Source organism: Vulpes lagopus, chromosome 19, assembly GCF_018345385.1.
Source record: "Vulpes lagopus strain Blue_001 chromosome 19, ASM1834538v1, whole genome shotgun sequence".
NCBI classification, from domain to species: domain Eukaryota; kingdom Metazoa; phylum Chordata; class Mammalia; order Carnivora; family Canidae; genus Vulpes; species Vulpes lagopus.
This window is the reverse complement of record NC_054842.1, coordinates 25305913-25325328: the sequence shown is the minus strand read 5'-3', so window position 1 is coordinate 25325328 and position 19416 is coordinate 25305913. Positions and strand designations below refer to the sequence as shown.

The window sequence follows — 19416 nt, the reverse complement described above, 5'->3', positions numbered from 1 at the left end:
ATTTTAGACTCTTTTTTTATGCCTGTTCCTCTTATGTTTCATTTAAAAAATCTTCCATAACAAAGCCATTTGCAGAGCTGCATATTTAAATCTTCTATCCATCCATGAAACAGGTAGAGTGCCTTGCTTAATTATCATAAAGGCTGGTTGCATTTTACACGTGCATGTCCAAGCTGTTCTGTATAATTATTTCATCTTTTCCTGGCACCCCTGTATATAACTATTTCCTTTTGACTTGTAGAACCAGACAATAAGGAAATGTTTCACAATATTTAACAGAACATTACTGTAAGTTACACAAATTATAGAATCAGTGACTTTATAAATATATTCAAAATGAATAATCTTGAGTGAAAAATTAGTATCGATGCCTTTGGTAATAATGATAAGCAGGTATCAGCAATAAAATGACACACAATTTTGGGGTAAAAATAAAATCTTAACCTCAAAATTTATTGATACTATTATTAATTTTTAAAACTCCAAATTTAATTTCTATTATGGAGTCATGTGAACCTGCCTGGAAAGTTTATGTATGAACTATGTAGTTGATTTTTTTACTAGGAAATTGGTGAATATATGAAGTTGCCACAGATGCAAGACCCTGTTCCTCCCAGCCAAATGATTCACTGTGGACCACATTTCTTAGGATCCTTTCCAGAGCCTGGGCTTCTGTTCTCATCTTGGACAATTTCTGACATACATGATGTGCGATAGAAAATGAAGTCCATTTTGGAATAAATGAATGATTTCTTTTGTTATGAAATAATACACCCCTTTAGTCATGCTACCAGTCTTATGGATCTACTTCATTTGGTATCAAAGGCGGGCAGAGGTTATCCTAAGCCATTTGATCCTCTGCACTTAAAAGAGTTAGTAGAAATCTTTAAAACACACCTTCTAACTTCTAGCCAGTTAGCAAAATAACTCACCTCTTATCTTGAGGAAGCAGCTAGATTCCTCCACCTTGACACTACCCTTAGCCCTGGAAGCCCTGGAAGGATAATGCTGTGAAATGGGTGGACCACAGGCCCAAGTAAGGAGACAGAAAGTAAGGCAGGATAAGTGACCAATGGTCAGGCCTCATTTGCCACTGCTAACCTATGAACTGGAGATGGGTATGGCAAGTTTCCAGAGTCCCCCTTCTGGCTCTGTGGCTCCAGAAAGCAAAGGCACTCACGGAGGTATATTAACGACTGGAGGCCACTAACAACGTTCACAGGGCTTTGAAGCAATAATCTGCTAAATACCACTTTAGGAGCCAGAAGAGTTAACGCATTACCATAAATTGCCTACAAAGTTGCTTTGGTGAGATTCGCAACTTTGCTCTGGGGTGGTCTTGCTTTGAGGCAGAGGGATAGATTTGATCACCCCATGGGGTCTCTTTTAATACCTATTTTTCTCACTGCTTAAATGAAAGAGAAAAGAAAAGCCATTTCAATCGCTTTGAAAATTGAATGTTATGGAAATGGAGGCATGAAGTCCACTGCATTGGAAGAAATAGTTCCTTGGTAGCAGTCTGCTCAGCAATGGTTAGGAGAACAGGCTTTGGAAACTTGTTGTTTCAGTATGTTTTTAAAATAATTTTCATTCTTTCGCAAAAACTGTGTTTAAGAATTTATCTTTGAGGTGGGCTATAATCATTTGTTTCAACCCTGTGATTTGGTTTCTAAAAATTTCTTTGGTTTAATTTTTTTAATAAAGCAATTACAACTTGAATCAAAAAGCAAGAAATTCAAATCATTAAAAAAAAAAAATCGAATAACTGTTTCCTAGTAGCCAACACAATCAAAAGTGGAAAAGAAATACACATGAAACATCCAAAATTAAAAAAAAGTAAGAGCAACAATTTTTTTAAATATAAAGTAAGAAACTCTGTATTACTCATTTAAAAAATATTTAGAAAAGCTCTTCTTTATCATCTTGTTGGCTCAGATATGTATCTTATCATAGATAAGCTATTAGAATTCTGGAATCACATTTTTTCCTAAACACAAGCTATTGCTTAAGGGGAACTGACTTGGACAGCTTTTCAAAAATATGAAAGCTGAATTTTTCCCCAGGTAAAAATGGAAACAAAAATCTTTTATACCTCACTCTACTAAGTACTATTTTAGCTTAGTACAAAAAAAATCTTCTTTAATCCTGGTTTAGCTTTTAATATTATATCACACATTAAAATTCATAAAGTAGTTCATTCCAGGCAAAACAAACTACTCTTCAGCTCTTCTCCGCAAATAGCACAGGAGGTAAAATAAATGCAGTTGCTTTCCGAATAGCTTTTATCAAGGTAGGGTGTACTACTCCATCATTACGGCGGCGCCGGGGAGGTAGTTAGGAATTGGAGCTTCTACTATTTACCCTCCCATGTGAGGACAGGGGTGCAAGCACTAGGGTCTGCTTTATATTTCTCTAAAATTGTGCAGCAGAACACAAATTTTCCATGAAAATTCTATTTTGTTTCTTCATGGATCGCTGAATGCATCAAATCATACTAGAAAATGAACTCTAAATACTATATACATGCTACATACTACATATATAGTACACAAAATGAACTCTACTGTGGTCCTGATTGGTGAATGTACTATTCCTTGATGGAGGTGGAACTCCTTGCAAGCACATGGGTACTTATGTACACATAAACGCAATTAAAGTTTGACATAGTTTTGATAATAATTATGATAATAACAAAGGCTGGCATTTATTAGTTGTTTCTCATGTGCTGGGCATCATGTTCAGGTACATTAGCTCTCACCCGCACAAAAGCCCTGAGTAAGTACTATTATTGCTCCATTTTAAAATCGAGAAAACTCTCTTAAAACAAAGAATTTATTCATAAGGCAACATGAGATCTAAACTGAAGTCTGTCTAATGCTAATGCTTATTTTAGAAACTACTGCACTATACTGAAGTCATGATGTTATACAGGATTTCTTTATTTGGGAAAATTCTAACTTTTTAAAGACATGCTGGATCTGCTTATTAGTGGCCCTTTGCAAAATCTGGCTCATTAATGTCTAATTTTTAGCAAACGGTTTTGTCATTCATTTTACAAATCCAACCTGGATTTATCTGTCAAGAATAAAACTATAATTGTTTTCTTGGTAATGTTATATAAGAAATGTGCTATTTTGAGGCATTTTTACTGGTAATAGAAAATGGTCCCCATTTTCAAATTATTATATACTATCCTGAATATCATGGTTCTATCTTTTTATACTTTTCTTCCTGTTCTTTTTTGGAATAGTATTATTTTCCATATATGAACTTTAAAAAATCTTCTAGTATTTTAAAAAAAAACTGCTAAAAGGAAACATTTTATGAGCACATAAGATCTTAAAATCATGCTGGCCAAGATTCCTAACAAAATTTTTATCAAGTGTTAAGTTCCCGCCCATAACTGAACCTATGTTTCATTACATTCTAGAAGACTTTGTTGGAAAGAGGCAGAAGGGTGCAGCTACTAGATTAATTACACATTGCTTATATGAACTTATTACACTTTCTAAAGCACTGTTATAAAATATCCCATCTTCCTTTAGAAGAAACTGAAGAATTACATAAAGAGATTTAAAAATATAATGAAAAAATGTCATTATGTAATTCATGGAGAAGTTATAACTTGATAATTACAGGCTTCCAAACAGTCCTTATGGAAACAGAAATTGCTAACTTAACTCCAAAAGTCACACATTAAAACACACAAATAAAATCAGAATAAGCACACATCTAAATAGAAATTGTCAACTTAAAACTGATCTGTTCTGTAGAACAGGTAAGTCCCAGAAAAATAATCCCTAATTATTATTAATCAAATTCCTCTAAATAAACTCATCCATAAAACTAGCTAAGTATAATAAGAAAAGAAGCCTTTAGGACCAGGTAGCTTTGGAGGGCTTGGGTTTCCCCAACATTTTCAATGAGCAAAATTTGGAAAAGGCTATTTTCTCCATCTTTTCAGAAATGCCCAGCTGTCTAAAGCCTTCAAAAGTGGATCATCTATCAAACATTTAACGTATTCTATCAGAAGGTTCTCATATGTGTTCCTCTTCCTAATCTAAAAATAAAACTTCCCACCATCTGTGACAAACAGAAAAAGTCCCCAAGTTTCATTTTCCCCTTTCTAAAGTGTTTGTGTTTTGAGGACGTGGCTTGAGGTAGGAGAAAGAACAAGACACTTAATAGGGGATGTGAAAACTGACTAAACCTTAAATTTCGTTTTCTCCTCTTTTTCCAACCAAAAGGTTGGTATGAGGATTCAGTGAATTCATGGGCATAAAGATGTTAGAGAACTGTGAACCATTATCAAGTACAAGATATTCTTATTTCTTGAATTAGAACATGTAAGTTATGAAAATAGACTTTCAGCAAACAGGTCAGGCCCGGAGCCTGTTGCCGCAGACAGAGGACGAAGCTCATGTCACTGTTGTCCCCACTGAAGCTCAAGAGACAGATCTGCACCAGAGGCATCTCACCTATGCCAGAGTCAGCTAAGACGTGTAGTAATTTCTGAGGCTGGTCAGAAATTTATTCCTAGGGGGAATATTCCTTGGAATAAAACTTGGAGCCTGACAAAAAGCAAGGAAGTCCCTTCTTAAAGATAATTTAGAATCTCAGTTCCTCAATAGTGTAGGTCCTCAGTCTGACCCAGGGGGGACATCTCAATCATCTTTTGTATGACCTCAACTCTACAGGATAAGACCTGGAAGAGAATCCAGCTCTCTTGGGCCTAAAGGTGATCTGGGTCTCCTGTGAGACACAAGGGACTTTGCCTTTAAAAAGCAGTTCTTGGGGATCCCTGGGTGGCGCAGTGGTTTAGCCGCCTGCCTTTGGCCCAGGGCGCAATCCTGGAGACCCGGGATCGAATCCCACGTCAGGCTCCCGGTGCATGGAGCCTGCTTCTCCCTCTGTCTGTGTCTCTGCCTCTCTTTCTCTCTCTGTGACTATCCTAAATAAATAAATAAAAATTTAAAAAAATTAAAAAAAAATAAAAATAAAAATAAAAAGCAGTTCTTTAGGGGCGTGTGGGTAGCTCAGTCATTTAAGCATCTCTTCATTTCAGCTCAGGTCTTGATCTCAGGGTCATAAGTTCATTTCAGCTCAGGTCTTGATCTCATGGGTCATAAGCCCCATGTTGGGCTCCATGCTGGGTGTAGAGCCTACTCAAAGATAAATAAATAAATAAAAATAATAAAAAGCAGTCTTTAGAGAGAAATCAGGGTCCAATCCAAGCCGAAGACTTGTCTCAAAATATGTTTTTGAATCACTTCATTTAAGGGGAAATGAAATGCAGTGATAGACTCCTCTTTGTTAAAATATAAAATTGAAAAAGAATTTTTTACAGTCTGTTTCTATATTTGTGGTTTTGTCCTTTTTTCCCCTTCCGTTTTAATAATTTGTAATAAACATACATTAAAACCTTAAGTATAGTATATTGGTTCCCCTTTAAAAGAATTTAATCAACTGCTGTAAAACATTACTAATTTGACTGCTTGAAAAACATCTGTCCAAATCTTAAGTACTCATTTTACATTGATAATACTTTAAATACATTAAAGATTTCTTAAAATGTCATTCATAAAGTCACTATTGGAGAGTAAAAGGTGAACAAACTGGTTGTGAGCTCTATTATAATAATATTAAGTAATGCAAAGGGATTCTCAATGGTAAGGCAAATTAAGATACTTGAAGATGCATATTATAGCAGTGAAATAAAATTACACACACATCAGATAATCATTTAGGAATTCAGTTAGATGGCCAGTAATATTGCATGAACAGAAACTTTTTTCCTTTGAAAGAATTTCACTAAGAATCTGTGGTACCTACATACTTTACATGTTCATCATTGGCTGGATATCCCAGCTAAGGGCTTGGTCTCAGAACAAACAAAGCTAAGGGTGGCTCAACCAGTTAATCAATAATGCAGGACAAAATAAATTATATTTTCTATCCCACTTATCAGCAGATGTAGTCTTTAGACATATATATAGGAGAGTTATTCAAGAGTTTCTTAATAATGTATGAAAAGAAATACCATCTAAGAATTAATGTAAATGTGGCTAAAGAACAAACTTGACGAATACGGACACCAGAATCACATTTGGAAAAACAAAAGCATTGCAATCAGAAAAAAATTAGAAAACAAAAACTGTATTAAGGCACAACTAAGTCAAATATTTGGATAGATTAAAAAAAAGAAGAAGAGAGAGTTCAATGCTGAAGTTCATACTGATCTTAAGTAAGCAATTCTTTTGTTAGTATTTGCAGATTAAGTGATAAGTAAAATAACTCTTTGCCCAGAGGCCTTCTGTGATGATTGCAGAAGCAAAGTTAACTAATGATGGTGTATTAACTCTAAACACCACAAACTAAATGTTAAACCAAGTCCAAAGTACAATATTTTTCCCTTAATCACTCTTAAAATGTTGTGTGTGTGTGTGTGTGTGTGTGTGTATACATTATATACTATATATATATTTTTTTCATTCTTTTTCTTAAGAAGTATATTATGGAAGGCTTTGGAGATCAAATTCAATAATTGTGTTCGTGGACAGATAGACACATATACGCAATAGATATCATTCTTCTCTGCTAGAGACACTTGACTTTCTTACCCACAATTACAGCAATGACTTCCTTACAGTCTGTGCCCTAGACATCAAGACCAAACTGTTACTTGTAAAAGGGAGAAAACTGACTTCGGACATTTCTACAAGATTCATTTCATAACATTACAATATACAGCTTAAGAAATTCAACAAGTGGCTGAATATTATGTCTATTCCTTATTGATGAAGTATCTGTGGCAGTTTCATTTTTAGTGCTGAATGAGCTTTTTTCATATTTCCATACATGGGAAGGTGTTGTGTTTTGTTTTTTTATTATTGATGAAATAACATCAAGATACAACTTCAGGAAGACATTGTATTACATGAATACTTTAAATTTTTGTTCCATATTCAATTTTTATCCAGTTTTAGATCTTATTTTTAAGAGCTGTATGTGAAATAAATTAAATGTGTAAGAAATATATTAAGTCTAATCCTCTATCAAACTTTTATCTAATAATTTGTACTGCAAGTCAACTTCTTGAATTCTAATAATTATAAGGCTATCTTTAAAACTTGCTTTAAAAAAATAAGAATATAGATACACATACAGTTACCTGCATTATGACTTTCATCTTTTCTGAAAACTGTGAAAATTTGGGAAATAGAAAATGTGCCCATTTCTGGGAATATGGATGGAATTCCTTATCAGCCCCATTTAAAGCTGCCTTCAAGGATTGTATTAAACTTAATTATGAAAGATTACAAACGAGATGATGTGTAATTGGTACCAGCTGCACTTCGTATTGGAAAGCATAAATACAAATGGAATTATTTATTTATTTTTATTTATTTACTATTCAAACGGCAGTTCTAAAACTCATAGGGATAAAATGGACTTTATTACTTTTTTTTCCCTATTGAATTTAACGTATTTCTTTACTTAATAATAGTAGTAGCGACAAACATCCCATTTAAAGACTACTTTTCACCCCCAAAGAACCCCCAAAAGGAAGCAACACAAAGCAATTTTCTTTCCTCTAATTAGTAGCTTATTGTTTTTATATCAGAATCACTGATTGGGGACCAAATTCTCCTCAAGCAACTCTATGAATTATTATTTTTAGAAAAATTGGTATCTATTCATCTATCTTTCCAATTTCTTGAGATTTTTCCTCAGACATTAAAAAGAAGGAGGAGGAGGAGAAGGAAGGGGAGGAGGAAGGGGAGGGGGAGGAGGAGGGCAAAGAGGACAGGAGACTTCACCTGGGGAGGACGGCTGGGTGGTGTGCTTATCAGGGGGGCAGGACCCATAGCCGAGGCAGCATTCAAACTCCTTTCCCTTTCATCCTGGTAAATGCGATCTCTTTCAGCTTCTGGTAACTGCAAGAAATTCTGCATAGCCCGAAGGTTTACCAGCAAAGACTGGGATGCAGTCTTGGGGTCCTCTTCCTTTCGGAGGATTTCTGAAAGCAAGCCCTGTAGGGAATGAAAGGCACAGGGTGAGCTTGCTCCTGAGCTCTGCCTAGGTCAGCGGTGATCCTTCCCCTTCCTTCTCCACTCTGTTTAGAAAATGAACAGAAACATTAATTCTACACAGAAATATATTAGTTACAATTGAAGTGGTAGAGAGGAGAGCCTCAATTGTATTCTTAATTTTATTAAGCATCTGCTTTACATGTAACACAAACTGAAACTGCCTAATTGGTCCCCTTCCTTTGAGTAGCTTAACTTGCCATGAAATCTTTCACAGAGAGACGATTGAGGGAAGTTAAGAATAAATGAAATGCTCATAATACAACAGCACTGAACTGTATAGTTCTCAAGCTGCCTAGACAAAGGCAGTGGAATGCCGACAGCCCAATATATAAAGATACAAAGCCACTTCTAGAGAAGTAGAACTTTCAAAGAAAATGAATTGTAACATATTAGAAAAAAGAATTATTACTAAAGCATGCCACGTTTTTACAGGTAATATTTTAAGTTATCTCTTAATTTTCAAGTTAATGACAAGAGATTCCTTCTATTTACCATTTAAGGAAACTAGATAGACTATCCTGAATAATTCTAAATACTATCTAACAATAATTTATACCTCTGGATAAAAGGCTGAAATTTGAACTTCAGAAATCATTGATTAAATTTGAAATACATAACCATCATGGCATGCCCAAGAAAAGAATACTATCAAATTCTGTACTTACCGAATTTCTTAAGGAATAGAAGTCTTTATTAGTAGAAGAAATTTACAAACCACTAGTAAACGCCTTTAAGGTGTCTCTCTCTCCCCAAATACTAGAGTGTTAATTGCCAACCAATTTTTTTTTTTTTAATTTTTGGAAGAAGCTTTTCAAGAATGAATGGGTTTCTTCATTTTTGTTTAAAGAATTACATGAAATAGAAGGATCACAATAATTTTCTGCCCATTTGATAAGACCTGAGCAGCCTTTACCTCTTCCATCTTGCACATGAAATAATGCCTGGAATACCAAAATACATTTGCTTTCTACATTTAGCCAGAATATCAGTTTATCACAAGATAACTCCAAATACAATGTCCAGACCTCTATGTCATTTGCAAATTTCACTTTCCAATAACCCTGCAGAAACAGTGAAAGGGAATATTTGGGGAAGGAGAGGCAAAGTGTCATATCAAAATGACTGAACCTAAAGATGATAACATTTGGATTTTTTTTTCATGATTTCCTGGAAGTGCAAACCTAGTTTTGTTCCTAATTCCTCAGGGATAACTGCCCAAATATAACACTTAGGTGCAGATAGTATAAAAGCACTGACCACTTTAAAAATAATTAATAGGCTGCTATTAAAAGGAACCTTCAAATAGGCTCAGGGGCTGAGAGTAAATTTTAGTTTTTCACTCTGCATCCGAAACCTAGAAAGTGGACCCGAACTTTCAGTTTCACCATTAAAAAATGTGACTGAAGAATGAAGGGTGCGTGTCCTTTCATTCATAAGACTGACAAGTAATGCTGCAACTGTGTTTATACAAGAATAAAACATCCAGTCAATTTAACTAAAATTCAGTCAAACAGGCAGTCAATCATTCAGCTATTTAATTTGCACAAGGCCAACTAATTAGATTGACTGTGTTTCTGATGTGTCACATTGAAACTGAAAAATACAGGTCTCAAAAAAATGCTTGAAAAGAGGTATAAAAAAATAGTCCTTGCTCTCTAATTTTCACCACCAAATGTTATACATTAAAAGATGTTCTCAGAAAAGTAATATATATGAACTACACAGAAATCAAGAGACAGAAATGTATATAGTATAAATACAATGTTATCAATTCCTTGAGCATAATAACCTAATATTCATTTTGTCATCCCAGTACAATGCCTACCACATAAGTGTCTGATAAACATTTACTACATAGATTAATTATGTGTATTCAGACCACAAAAGGAAAAAATTGTAAATGAGTGACAAAAAATTAAGAACAAGATAAGCTACTCATGGGTAAATTCTAATGGTAATTTTTAACTTAAGGTAAGGCTTCAGTGAAAAGTTATATGGCACTTCGTAAGATATTTATCTGCACTAATTGTTCAGTAATTTAAAAAAATGGATTAGGCCAAAAGAGATCTTATAAATATTTCGGATGTTACTGATTTCAGAAATTTGAAATTAGACATTTATAAATCTCAAGTAACAGAATACTGTATCAACTCTATTAAAAATGTTTGAGGCAGCAGAGAACTCTAGTAAGAAAAGCAAACACATGAAAAAATACATAATAATATTCTCTATCAAGTCTTGTTAACATGAAATTAAGTCATTCCTGCATGTTTAAAGTGGAAGACAGAAGTTCCTTCAGGAGAAAATTTAAAATCACCTTTACCCATATTTTGATGTTGGTATGACTTCCCAGTTAAGCATGGGCATAAAGTGTTGTAGGGGCAAAACATTTATTTACACTTAATTATTCTACTGCAGCAAGTACAATTTTTCTGCCTGCAATATGTTAAGGTCTAAAGCAATATTTCAAATCCTGGAACACTCAAAGAGCTCTAAAGCAGCCAGTGTAGACAGTGTCAGGTGTTTTAGAAATCTTTGGATTTCTTTCTTTTTTTTTTGGCCCAGGCTTTCAATGAGGGGAGTGCCCCCTGGTGGAAATGCTTGAAAATATTGTTAGAAAATGTTTTGATTAGTATGTGTTAATTACCCCCCCCAAAAAAAATTCATGTCACTTGAAAATAATTCTAGGTGTAAAATGACTATTACACTTTGATTATGGGAATGTATGTTCTGTTCCTCTTCAAGTTGTTATTTGAATGGGTACATTTATGTATATCTATGGAAGATATACATGGCCTCTGTTCCCTATCTCCTATAGTGAAAAATACTCTTCAGACTTAGGTCAAGGTCATTTGTAGTAAACCCCTGGTGAAGAGTGAGAAGTACCTATTACTAAAATTTTTTCTTCGTGCTAAAAAACCGTCAAGGTTATCATGTACCTTACTTGCTATCTCAGAGAATATACTAAAACACAGGACTAAAACATATCATCAGTACTGTGCACCATAAGTTCTCAATGAATTTATTGAACAGAATCAAACAAAATCATCAGTCATTTTTGTTTCTGAAAAGAACTTGAGAATTTGTGTTACGTGGTAAGTTACCAACAACTCATGAATATTAAATTTATTGGAAATGAGGAGCTGCTTTTCATTGAGACTTTACATCTTCAAATAATGCACTATGTGCCTTATATATAAAAACATAAAATTATTCTGTGCTGTCATGATATAGGGGTTAAGTGAAAATACTAATTTTTTCACTTAAAAAGTGAACTTACTGATGAATTCCTAAACCTTTTTTTGCATTCCAAAAAGAGTTTACAAGTTATTACAAGTAAAATTCATTAGTAATTGTAAAAGAAAGAAAAAACCCTCAATAAATATTATCAGTACTTCCAAAAGCTAATTATGAATTCTTTAAAACAGCAGATAAGCGAAAGAGACTGCCAATCTGAACAAAAGGCCTGTCTGGCCTCCCGTTTGTCTCCTCTTTGAACATAATCACTGATTCAAATAGATTTTATCAGCTTCATGGAACTTCAAAGCCCTCAGAAGGAAAATATGATTTCATGAAACCTCCGTCTCTAAAAAGAAAATACGTAGAATATTCTTCAAGACTACCTGCCTCTGTTGTTTTGTGAATTTTTAATCACATGTCCAGGTGAAAGACTATTTTCAACTCCACCTACTACCTTGGATTCCTGCCAAGTAAGTTATAAGCAGACGCATTTATCTCTGTCGCTTGGGAGGCTAAACGAGAGCTGTCACGTTGGGGTAATAGCACCTTTTTACCTTTTATTCAATAGTGATATGGATAGTGGACTTTCCTTAAATTACACTGTGAAGAATTATAGGAACACAGTAGCAATTTCTGTTATACTTAAGCAGGCAAATTTCTCTCCACCACATAATTTACAGAACTCAAATTCAATAAAACATTACATGATGGTCCATTACTGTTATCAGTTTTGAATAATCCATCTTCATTCTTTATTTTACTGGAAAATAAAGTGTGCCAAAGACAAGGGAGGGGGGGAGAAAAAAAGGGAAAAAAGCCACAGAATGGGATCAGAGTTAAACTCTGGGTTTTATTAAAAAAAAAAAAAAAGGCATTAAAGGAATATATTTGAGTTCAGAGAAGTGAACTGAAAAGTATAAATCTAGAAGCTTTGGCAATTATTTTTAGCCATAGGTTTCCATTAAAAAGACATCAAGTAGGCATAACTGAATGAATGACATATGCTAAAAGCTGGTATCTTCAGTAGCAATTAAAGAACATATGCCCATCAATTCAGAAGGGGAAAAAGTCCCTAGAACAAGGAATTATATGAATTTCACCATAAATTTTCAGAAAAGGTAAACTTTTTTTTTTAATAGTCAAGTGTGAAAGTCTTAAGAGGGGGATTTTAGAAGACCCAATTTGGATGATGATAAAATTCTATAGTTAAGAGTTAAAACATGATATCTAGGATTTTAAAGTTTCACAGAGCTGTCAATGACTAAAACAGTCTTAATTCATGATAGCATTATCTATTACATTAATGTTTTAACATACTGTTTATAGGGTACCAGTTTCTTTATCTGATTGTATCATATAATGTTGCATTTGCTGTAAATATTTTACATTAATTTTTTAAAACTTGGAGTTGGAACTGCACATTGTAATAAGTGCACACAAATGTGTGATGTGCGATTTAACTCTGCAGAGCTCCTTGTCTATACATATGCATTAGCATGTGTATTTTCGTACTCCACACTCACACCATACACTCTCACTCTGCACCTGCTTTTATTGAAATGCATACACTTTGAAATAAACACACTACATGCATTCATATGAATGTATAATCATTAAAATAAATGCAGCTGTGTGTGCGCGCATGTGCATGCGCGTGTGGTTTTTAAGTATGACCACCAAAAACACATGTATGCTTCCATGTTCAAAAGCTTGTTCCCAAAAAGTGAACACTGAAATACACATAGAAAATTACTCTTATTTAAGTCAAACAGCTTCAAATATGACCAATATTCCCACTTTGAATGAAGATACCAATTACCAATAAAAAGGTTTAAACCCAAATCCCTCTATCACCCAGGGCTCCAAATAATTTTTAGTAGTTAACTTTTCTAAATTAGCAATTATTAATAAAGAAAGCTCGATATCAAAGCTGTCACTTTTTTCATTCCCCTACCACCCTCAGAAAAATTTAAGCCACTGTTTTTGATGTTAACCACAGAGATAATTATCTTTTCAAAGAGATTAATATGGTATAAAGAGAGTGAATTCTAATTCTGCCTTCTTTCTAGCAACGAATCCTAGGGATATCCATGGAATCAATGTGAGAAACAAATGCAGAACAAATGGTCAACTCTTCAGAGTAACAGTGTGACATCATAACCCAAGAGAAGAAAAACTGTGCCGATGGATAGTAATTTCACACATTGCTCAGCTAACCTCTCTTGTCATTCTTCACCATATAAAATACATTCCTTAGTGCTTTAAGAAATAACAAATTGTTCAATTTTTAAAACACTTATCAGTAAATCTGTATTTCATTTGTGTTTATGTCAATGTTGTCTTCATGGGCTTTCAATTAAATTGACAAGCATTTTACTGATCTTTTATGTAGAGACCTATTTTTTGCCCAGTACTGAGAAATACTAGCAGTTACTGCTATTTCCAAAAATAAAGAATGCTGCCAGAAACAGGATGTCTAGAAGGCTGATTTTTGATTCATTCATTCACTTAATTTTCAAAATAATTACTTCTCAATTGAATATGGTGTCATGAAATGTACCAGCTAATAATGAACATATTTTTTCTGTTGTAAAAATATAGAACTAGGTAACATCATACAATTTTAACTTGAAACATAACCTTCTACAACTACTCTTTAAAAAAGACAAATGATGAACAAAAAACAGATAAAGAAAGTGAAAATAAACACCAGTTAGTTAAAGGCTTTTTCAGGCCTCTTAACTTTCAATCCAGTTAAGGCAAGACAAAAATAAGTCACCGCTGGGATTCTCCTAGGTATGGAAACTGCCAACAAGGAATTAATACTAGATTATTTTCGTACCAGAATCACATTCTTATAATCATGTCATAAACAAAAAAACTTAAATATGAAAGGAAAGTATGAGTCAGGCCAAAAAACAAATTGACAAAAGAACAGTGGTAAAACAAGAAAGTTGAAAGGACATAATGTCCTCATTTCTAATCAAAGTTACATGTTCTCTTGGCTTTTTTAGTATGCCTGGGCCAAAAATAAACACTATACATATCATACTGATTTCCAAAAAAAGAGATTTAAAAAAAATCCTCTCATTCACAATTTAATAGAATGAATTTGTTTTGGACTTTTCATTTTAGGCCTTCCCATATCATATTATCACTCTTTTTCCAGGCCCCTCTAAACATCTTCCCTGCTGATAATATCTTCACAGGTATTTGCCCAGGAGGACAAAGGTGTGAACAGGAGGGGTGTATGTAGATCTCAGGGAGAAGTCTGCAAACTAAGGCCCACAGGCCAAACCTACCCTTGGGGCCTGTTTTGTAAATAGTTTTGCTGAAACACCAGAATACTCACATCCACTCACCTACTGTCCATGGCTGCTTGACATGCTACACTGTGACACAGCTCTTATGGCCCTCAAAGCCTAAAATATTTGCTATCTGGACTATTACAAAAAAGATTTGCTGATTTCTGATCTAAAGAACGATGTTTGGAGGAACGCAAACAATAATGTAAAGAGGAGAGAGGACAAAGCTAAGAAACCTTTTATGTTAATAAGCCATATGTATACATATATGTATCTCCCCTCCCCCAGTGGCTGCTCAAATTACATGGCAGAAACTGCTATTGAGTCCTACCATGTTTTTGGGTTTTCTTTCCCCTGAAAGTTGTAGAGGAACTTAAACAGGGCACATTTACATACTTATGTTTGATACAGGGGTAACAGGAAAGATAGTAGGCTAGAAGCCCAGAGCCCTGCCAATGGCCTTGACCAAGTCAGGAAACTTCTCTCAATCTGCTACTACTACCAGTCGATGATCTCATTATGTAAAAGCACAGGTAATGCCAGCTTGAAATATATTTGACATTGAATGTATTCTTTCAAGGCTCCTGAGTCAAGATCTATCTGTACATAGTTCTTTCTTGGTAAAGGAGGTTTATGACTGGGAAAGGAGTGTCAAAACTTGGGCACCAGCAAGAACAGACAATATGGTCCCGCCACAAAAAGGATTAAATATGAGTAAGCACAGAGGAAAAGAATAAGCATTAGTAAAAGACTAGTTAAGAAAGAAGAGAGAAAAGAGAGAGAACCATTACAAAGAGAAAACTGACCTGAGTTCTGTTAAAAGCCACACGTGCAAATACTGCCTGGGAGATTCCTGCTCGTTTCAGTTCATCACGTACCCACTGGTAGATTTCGGAAGACACCTCTGTGTTGGTTGAAACCTGTTGCTCCAAAGGCTTATTCATAGATCTACTGACAGGGGGAGGGTGGTTCAAGTATTGTTGGTTTAAGGACTGCTGGGCTAAAAGTCTATTCACTGCATACTGCTGGTTCAGCAGCTGAGCCATCACTAGCTGCTGGTTGACCAATTGAGGACTGATGGGCGTTGACACGAGCCCAGGGTGCAGGTTCGGTAGAGGGGTCCGGACAGAGGGCTGGCTGCCATGGGAGAGCTGCGCGGGGGACGGAGGCTGCTCGGCTGTGTTCCCTGGGACCGGCTGCTGGCCAAAGTTGACGTGATTGGCCCCTTGCTGGGATAGTTCAGAAAGACTATCCATTTCAACTAAAGTAGACAAAAGTAAAGTCATGTTAAGCCAATGGTGATGGGTACTGATAAGGATTTCCAACCATTTCCTAAATAGAGACAGTAGGCACAGGGCAATTTAATATCCAATTAAACTAAGAAAATTTCATGATGGCTATGTTTTTACTTTTCTCTTCTGCACAATATTACAAACTTTGACAGGGGGACTACTTCAGGTACTTTGGGTCTAATTTCATAATGTGGTTTAGACTTAAGGCATAAAATTAATTATTTTCAAAGTCTATGTGACTAGTTTTGGAGTCAAACTATTATTCACTCTTATTTATTACTCCAAGAAGGCTTATAAGCAATGGCTATTTTAAAATAGCTTCTAGAAGAACACTGATTGCTTAATAGCAACTAGTGCTAAGAAAATACATGCACTAAAGAAAAAATTAATATATGTGTATTTTCTCATGATATATATTAACTTTTACTCACGGCAAAAGGTTTGAAAGGGAAAAGACAGCGTGTTATCTATGTTCAATTTTTACCTAGCCATGAACATATAAAGAAGTAATCAACGTAATAAATAAAGTGATCATAATGATAAGTAATAATAACTGAGTGTATTGAGCACTGGGTATCTTATATGGTTTGCTTCATTTGATTCAAACTACCATGTGTGGCAGTCATATCTGCAAGAGAATGAAGCAAATGATTTACTGTATTGCAAGCCAGTATACCCAGTTTTGCTAAGACCCAAATGTTTCTTGAAGAAGCTGTGGCTATTACCAGATGCTAAAGACAATCTTTCAAGGAAGGGGCGGGGAGTCATCCTGGTACAATGGTGATACTGTCACGATTTTGCAATTTATTATCACCCACCAGGATGAATGCTTCTCCCTTGGCTAGGTCCCTAATGTGGATTGGCTGAGAGTCAGCTGTAAGTGTGTCAAATGCTTTGCTGTTGCAAGGAAGAGACTGGTTTGATGCTCTTAAATGCAAAGGCCGAGCATGGTTGGTGTATGTAAATAGGTGAGTCTTTTCCAAATAGCACAACATGCTTCCCATGTATAGACTCTGGCTTGATTTTAATCATCATTTCTCTTTTTATTAAATATTCAGGCTTTATATTTAGAGGAACTTATCATATTGCTATAATCACTGATATATGCAAAATATAACTAAGAATTGGGAAAGAAACCTTCCATTTCTACCAGTGATATCAGCCCAAGTGGGCCATTCACAGGGAATAGTAATTCAAGCAATTATTCCAAAAATGATGCATTGTCTTCATTACAGCTCTAAGCTATAAAAGGCAAAGAATCTGTTTTGGTAGATGGATGGCTTTGCTTCAAATATTAAAAGCTAAAACATGCTCAAAATTCAGGTTCTCTCGTTTCTTAAAATCTTTAGGAGAAGTCATTATTGTTGTTGTTGTTATTAAATGAATGCAATGGAAGGAAAGAGAAACAGATTTAAACAGAGCATAATGCTATGCATATTAAACATCCCGTTCCTATATTATTTGGAAGGTACAAGTATGTGAAAGAAAACATTAATAGAAATTAAAACATTAACCTTGATGGCAGTGTTTGCTTTTGCAACCCTAGCAAACTCTAAAGGGAGAAAAACATCATAATCTAAATGCTCAGGTACAACACACAACTTTTATCTGTCGTTTTACACTGCTGATAATTTTTAATGCATTTCCTGCATAACGCATATTGACCTGAAGCTACATGTAAAGATGGGCTGCTACACTGGAATTAAAAGTTGAGAAATGGTTGTAATGATGTCTCTGGTATGGATGGTAAAGCAGTGCACTCACCGAAGTGCCTATCTAGAGGGGCTGGGGATTAGAGCTATAAAAATCACTTGATCTCAATTGTGGAAACTATAAATACAATTTAATTTCCTTAAAAATTGGGTGTAAAAATAGGCACTTTCTCTTTCTCTGAAACAAAAACAAAACACATAAAAGCATGATTTATCTCTGAGAGAAATCACAGCTAATATTAGTTATTCAAGGCCTGGTTAGGTCTTCACTGAGATGTTAAAAAATGACAGCTTCCCTCCTCCCGCCTCGATTTCCTGCATGTCTGACAACCAAGTCAGTTTGGCTGATTTAAACACAAACATTTATTGAATTTAATTATCTCATTATACTCATACCCACTCCCCACCCTCAAAGAAACATTCTAAATTGATCTCTAATTGGGCAATCACAAGACCTGGCTTTAGATGTGACTTTGATAAACCCCCAAATGACACATAATGGTATGTAGCCACCACTGCAACAGTTTTTTGCTTACCCATCATATCTTTTGTCTTCTTGAAATGTTTGTACCACCTTCCAAATTCTTGACATTTTGCTGCTGAGACATTTGCATAGTAAGTGCTGTTCACAATGGAAGAAATCATACTCTGCACGAAGAGGGGGGGGGAAACATTTGTAATACATATCGGCACAAGATGGAACACAAAAATGATTTCAATTGTGTAAATGGTATTTTTTTTAATCAACTGAGTACCAATACATATTTGTTTCGCACTCTGGCCTAAAGCCTCAACTTCTTAAAATTCATCAAGTAGCGCATCAAATGCTTAAGTAGAAAGCAACAGCCCACTGAGACCAGTATAAAGCTATCAAACCAACAGACTTTGCTCTAGTATTCAGGGAACTTCTATCAATGTCATTTATTCTTAGGCTGACAAACTTTCACTGATCCCAATAAATCCAAGTACGTGAAGATGACTTTACCATTGCAATTCATAAATAAACACTACTTCGAGGTTAAGTAGCTATACTCTACATCCCTGCTATTCAAAGTATGGCCCAGGGACCAGCAATATTGGCATCACCTGAAAACCTAATGCATAATTCTGGGTGCTGTAGTCTAGCAAAATCCCCAGGGGATGTGAGTGTGCATCAAGTTTAGGAAACACCACTTGCACTTTCTACTCCTATTATTTGGGTTTCAACTGGAGGTACATTAACTACAGTAACGCTCTTCAAAGGTTAACTAAACATATTTAAGGAAAAAATTGACTAGTCACAGAGATCCTCATTCAGAGAAAGAAACATTCTATAGTCTTACTGCTAGTTTCAAGTAAAGTTGAGTTCTGAATTTCAAACTAACCAAAATATACATACTTCACGCTTACTAAATTTCTCGAGGATACCACAGAAAAAAAATGACCTATTTTGTTACTTGTCTTTATTCTGCTTTTAACAAAAACCCTGAAAACAAAGTTAACAGTGTAACATATAAAAATAAAGACAGGAATGAAAATAATTTTTGAGTTGCTTTTTTTTAAAAAAAAATCTCATTTTCAACAAACAAAAAGTTTTCTTCCCAGAAAATTTGGATATGGTAATTTGAGTAATTTAATTCATTGTTATTTTTAACCTTAATGCCCATGTTACCTAATAAGCAGTTCAATTAATCTCCAACTGCATTTTAGGAATACTTAGACTTCCACCACTCATCCTTCTTCCACTCCTATGCGGAGTAACATGAGAACTTACATTTCAGACTTCAGTTGGTCT

General features: G+C 34.9%; 1 protein-coding gene across 6 annotated transcripts in view; it reads right to left on the bottom strand.

Moving 5' to 3' along the window:
- Window positions 1-19416, bottom strand: part of SATB1 (SATB homeobox 1) — a 101825-nt gene that overhangs the window by 35406 nt on the left and 47003 nt on the right. For all 6 annotated transcript variants that reach the window (XM_041733780.1, XM_041733784.1, XM_041733785.1 and 3 more), the window contains 3 exons: window positions 18179-18290; window positions 15445-15899; window positions 7821-8033 (listed from right to left, as the gene is read on the bottom strand). In XM_041733780.1, coding sequence (XP_041589714.1) covers window positions 7821-8033; window positions 15445-15899; window positions 18179-18290 — 780 coding nt within the window. The remainder of the gene's footprint in view (window positions 1-7820; window positions 8034-15444; window positions 15900-18178; window positions 18291-19416) is intronic.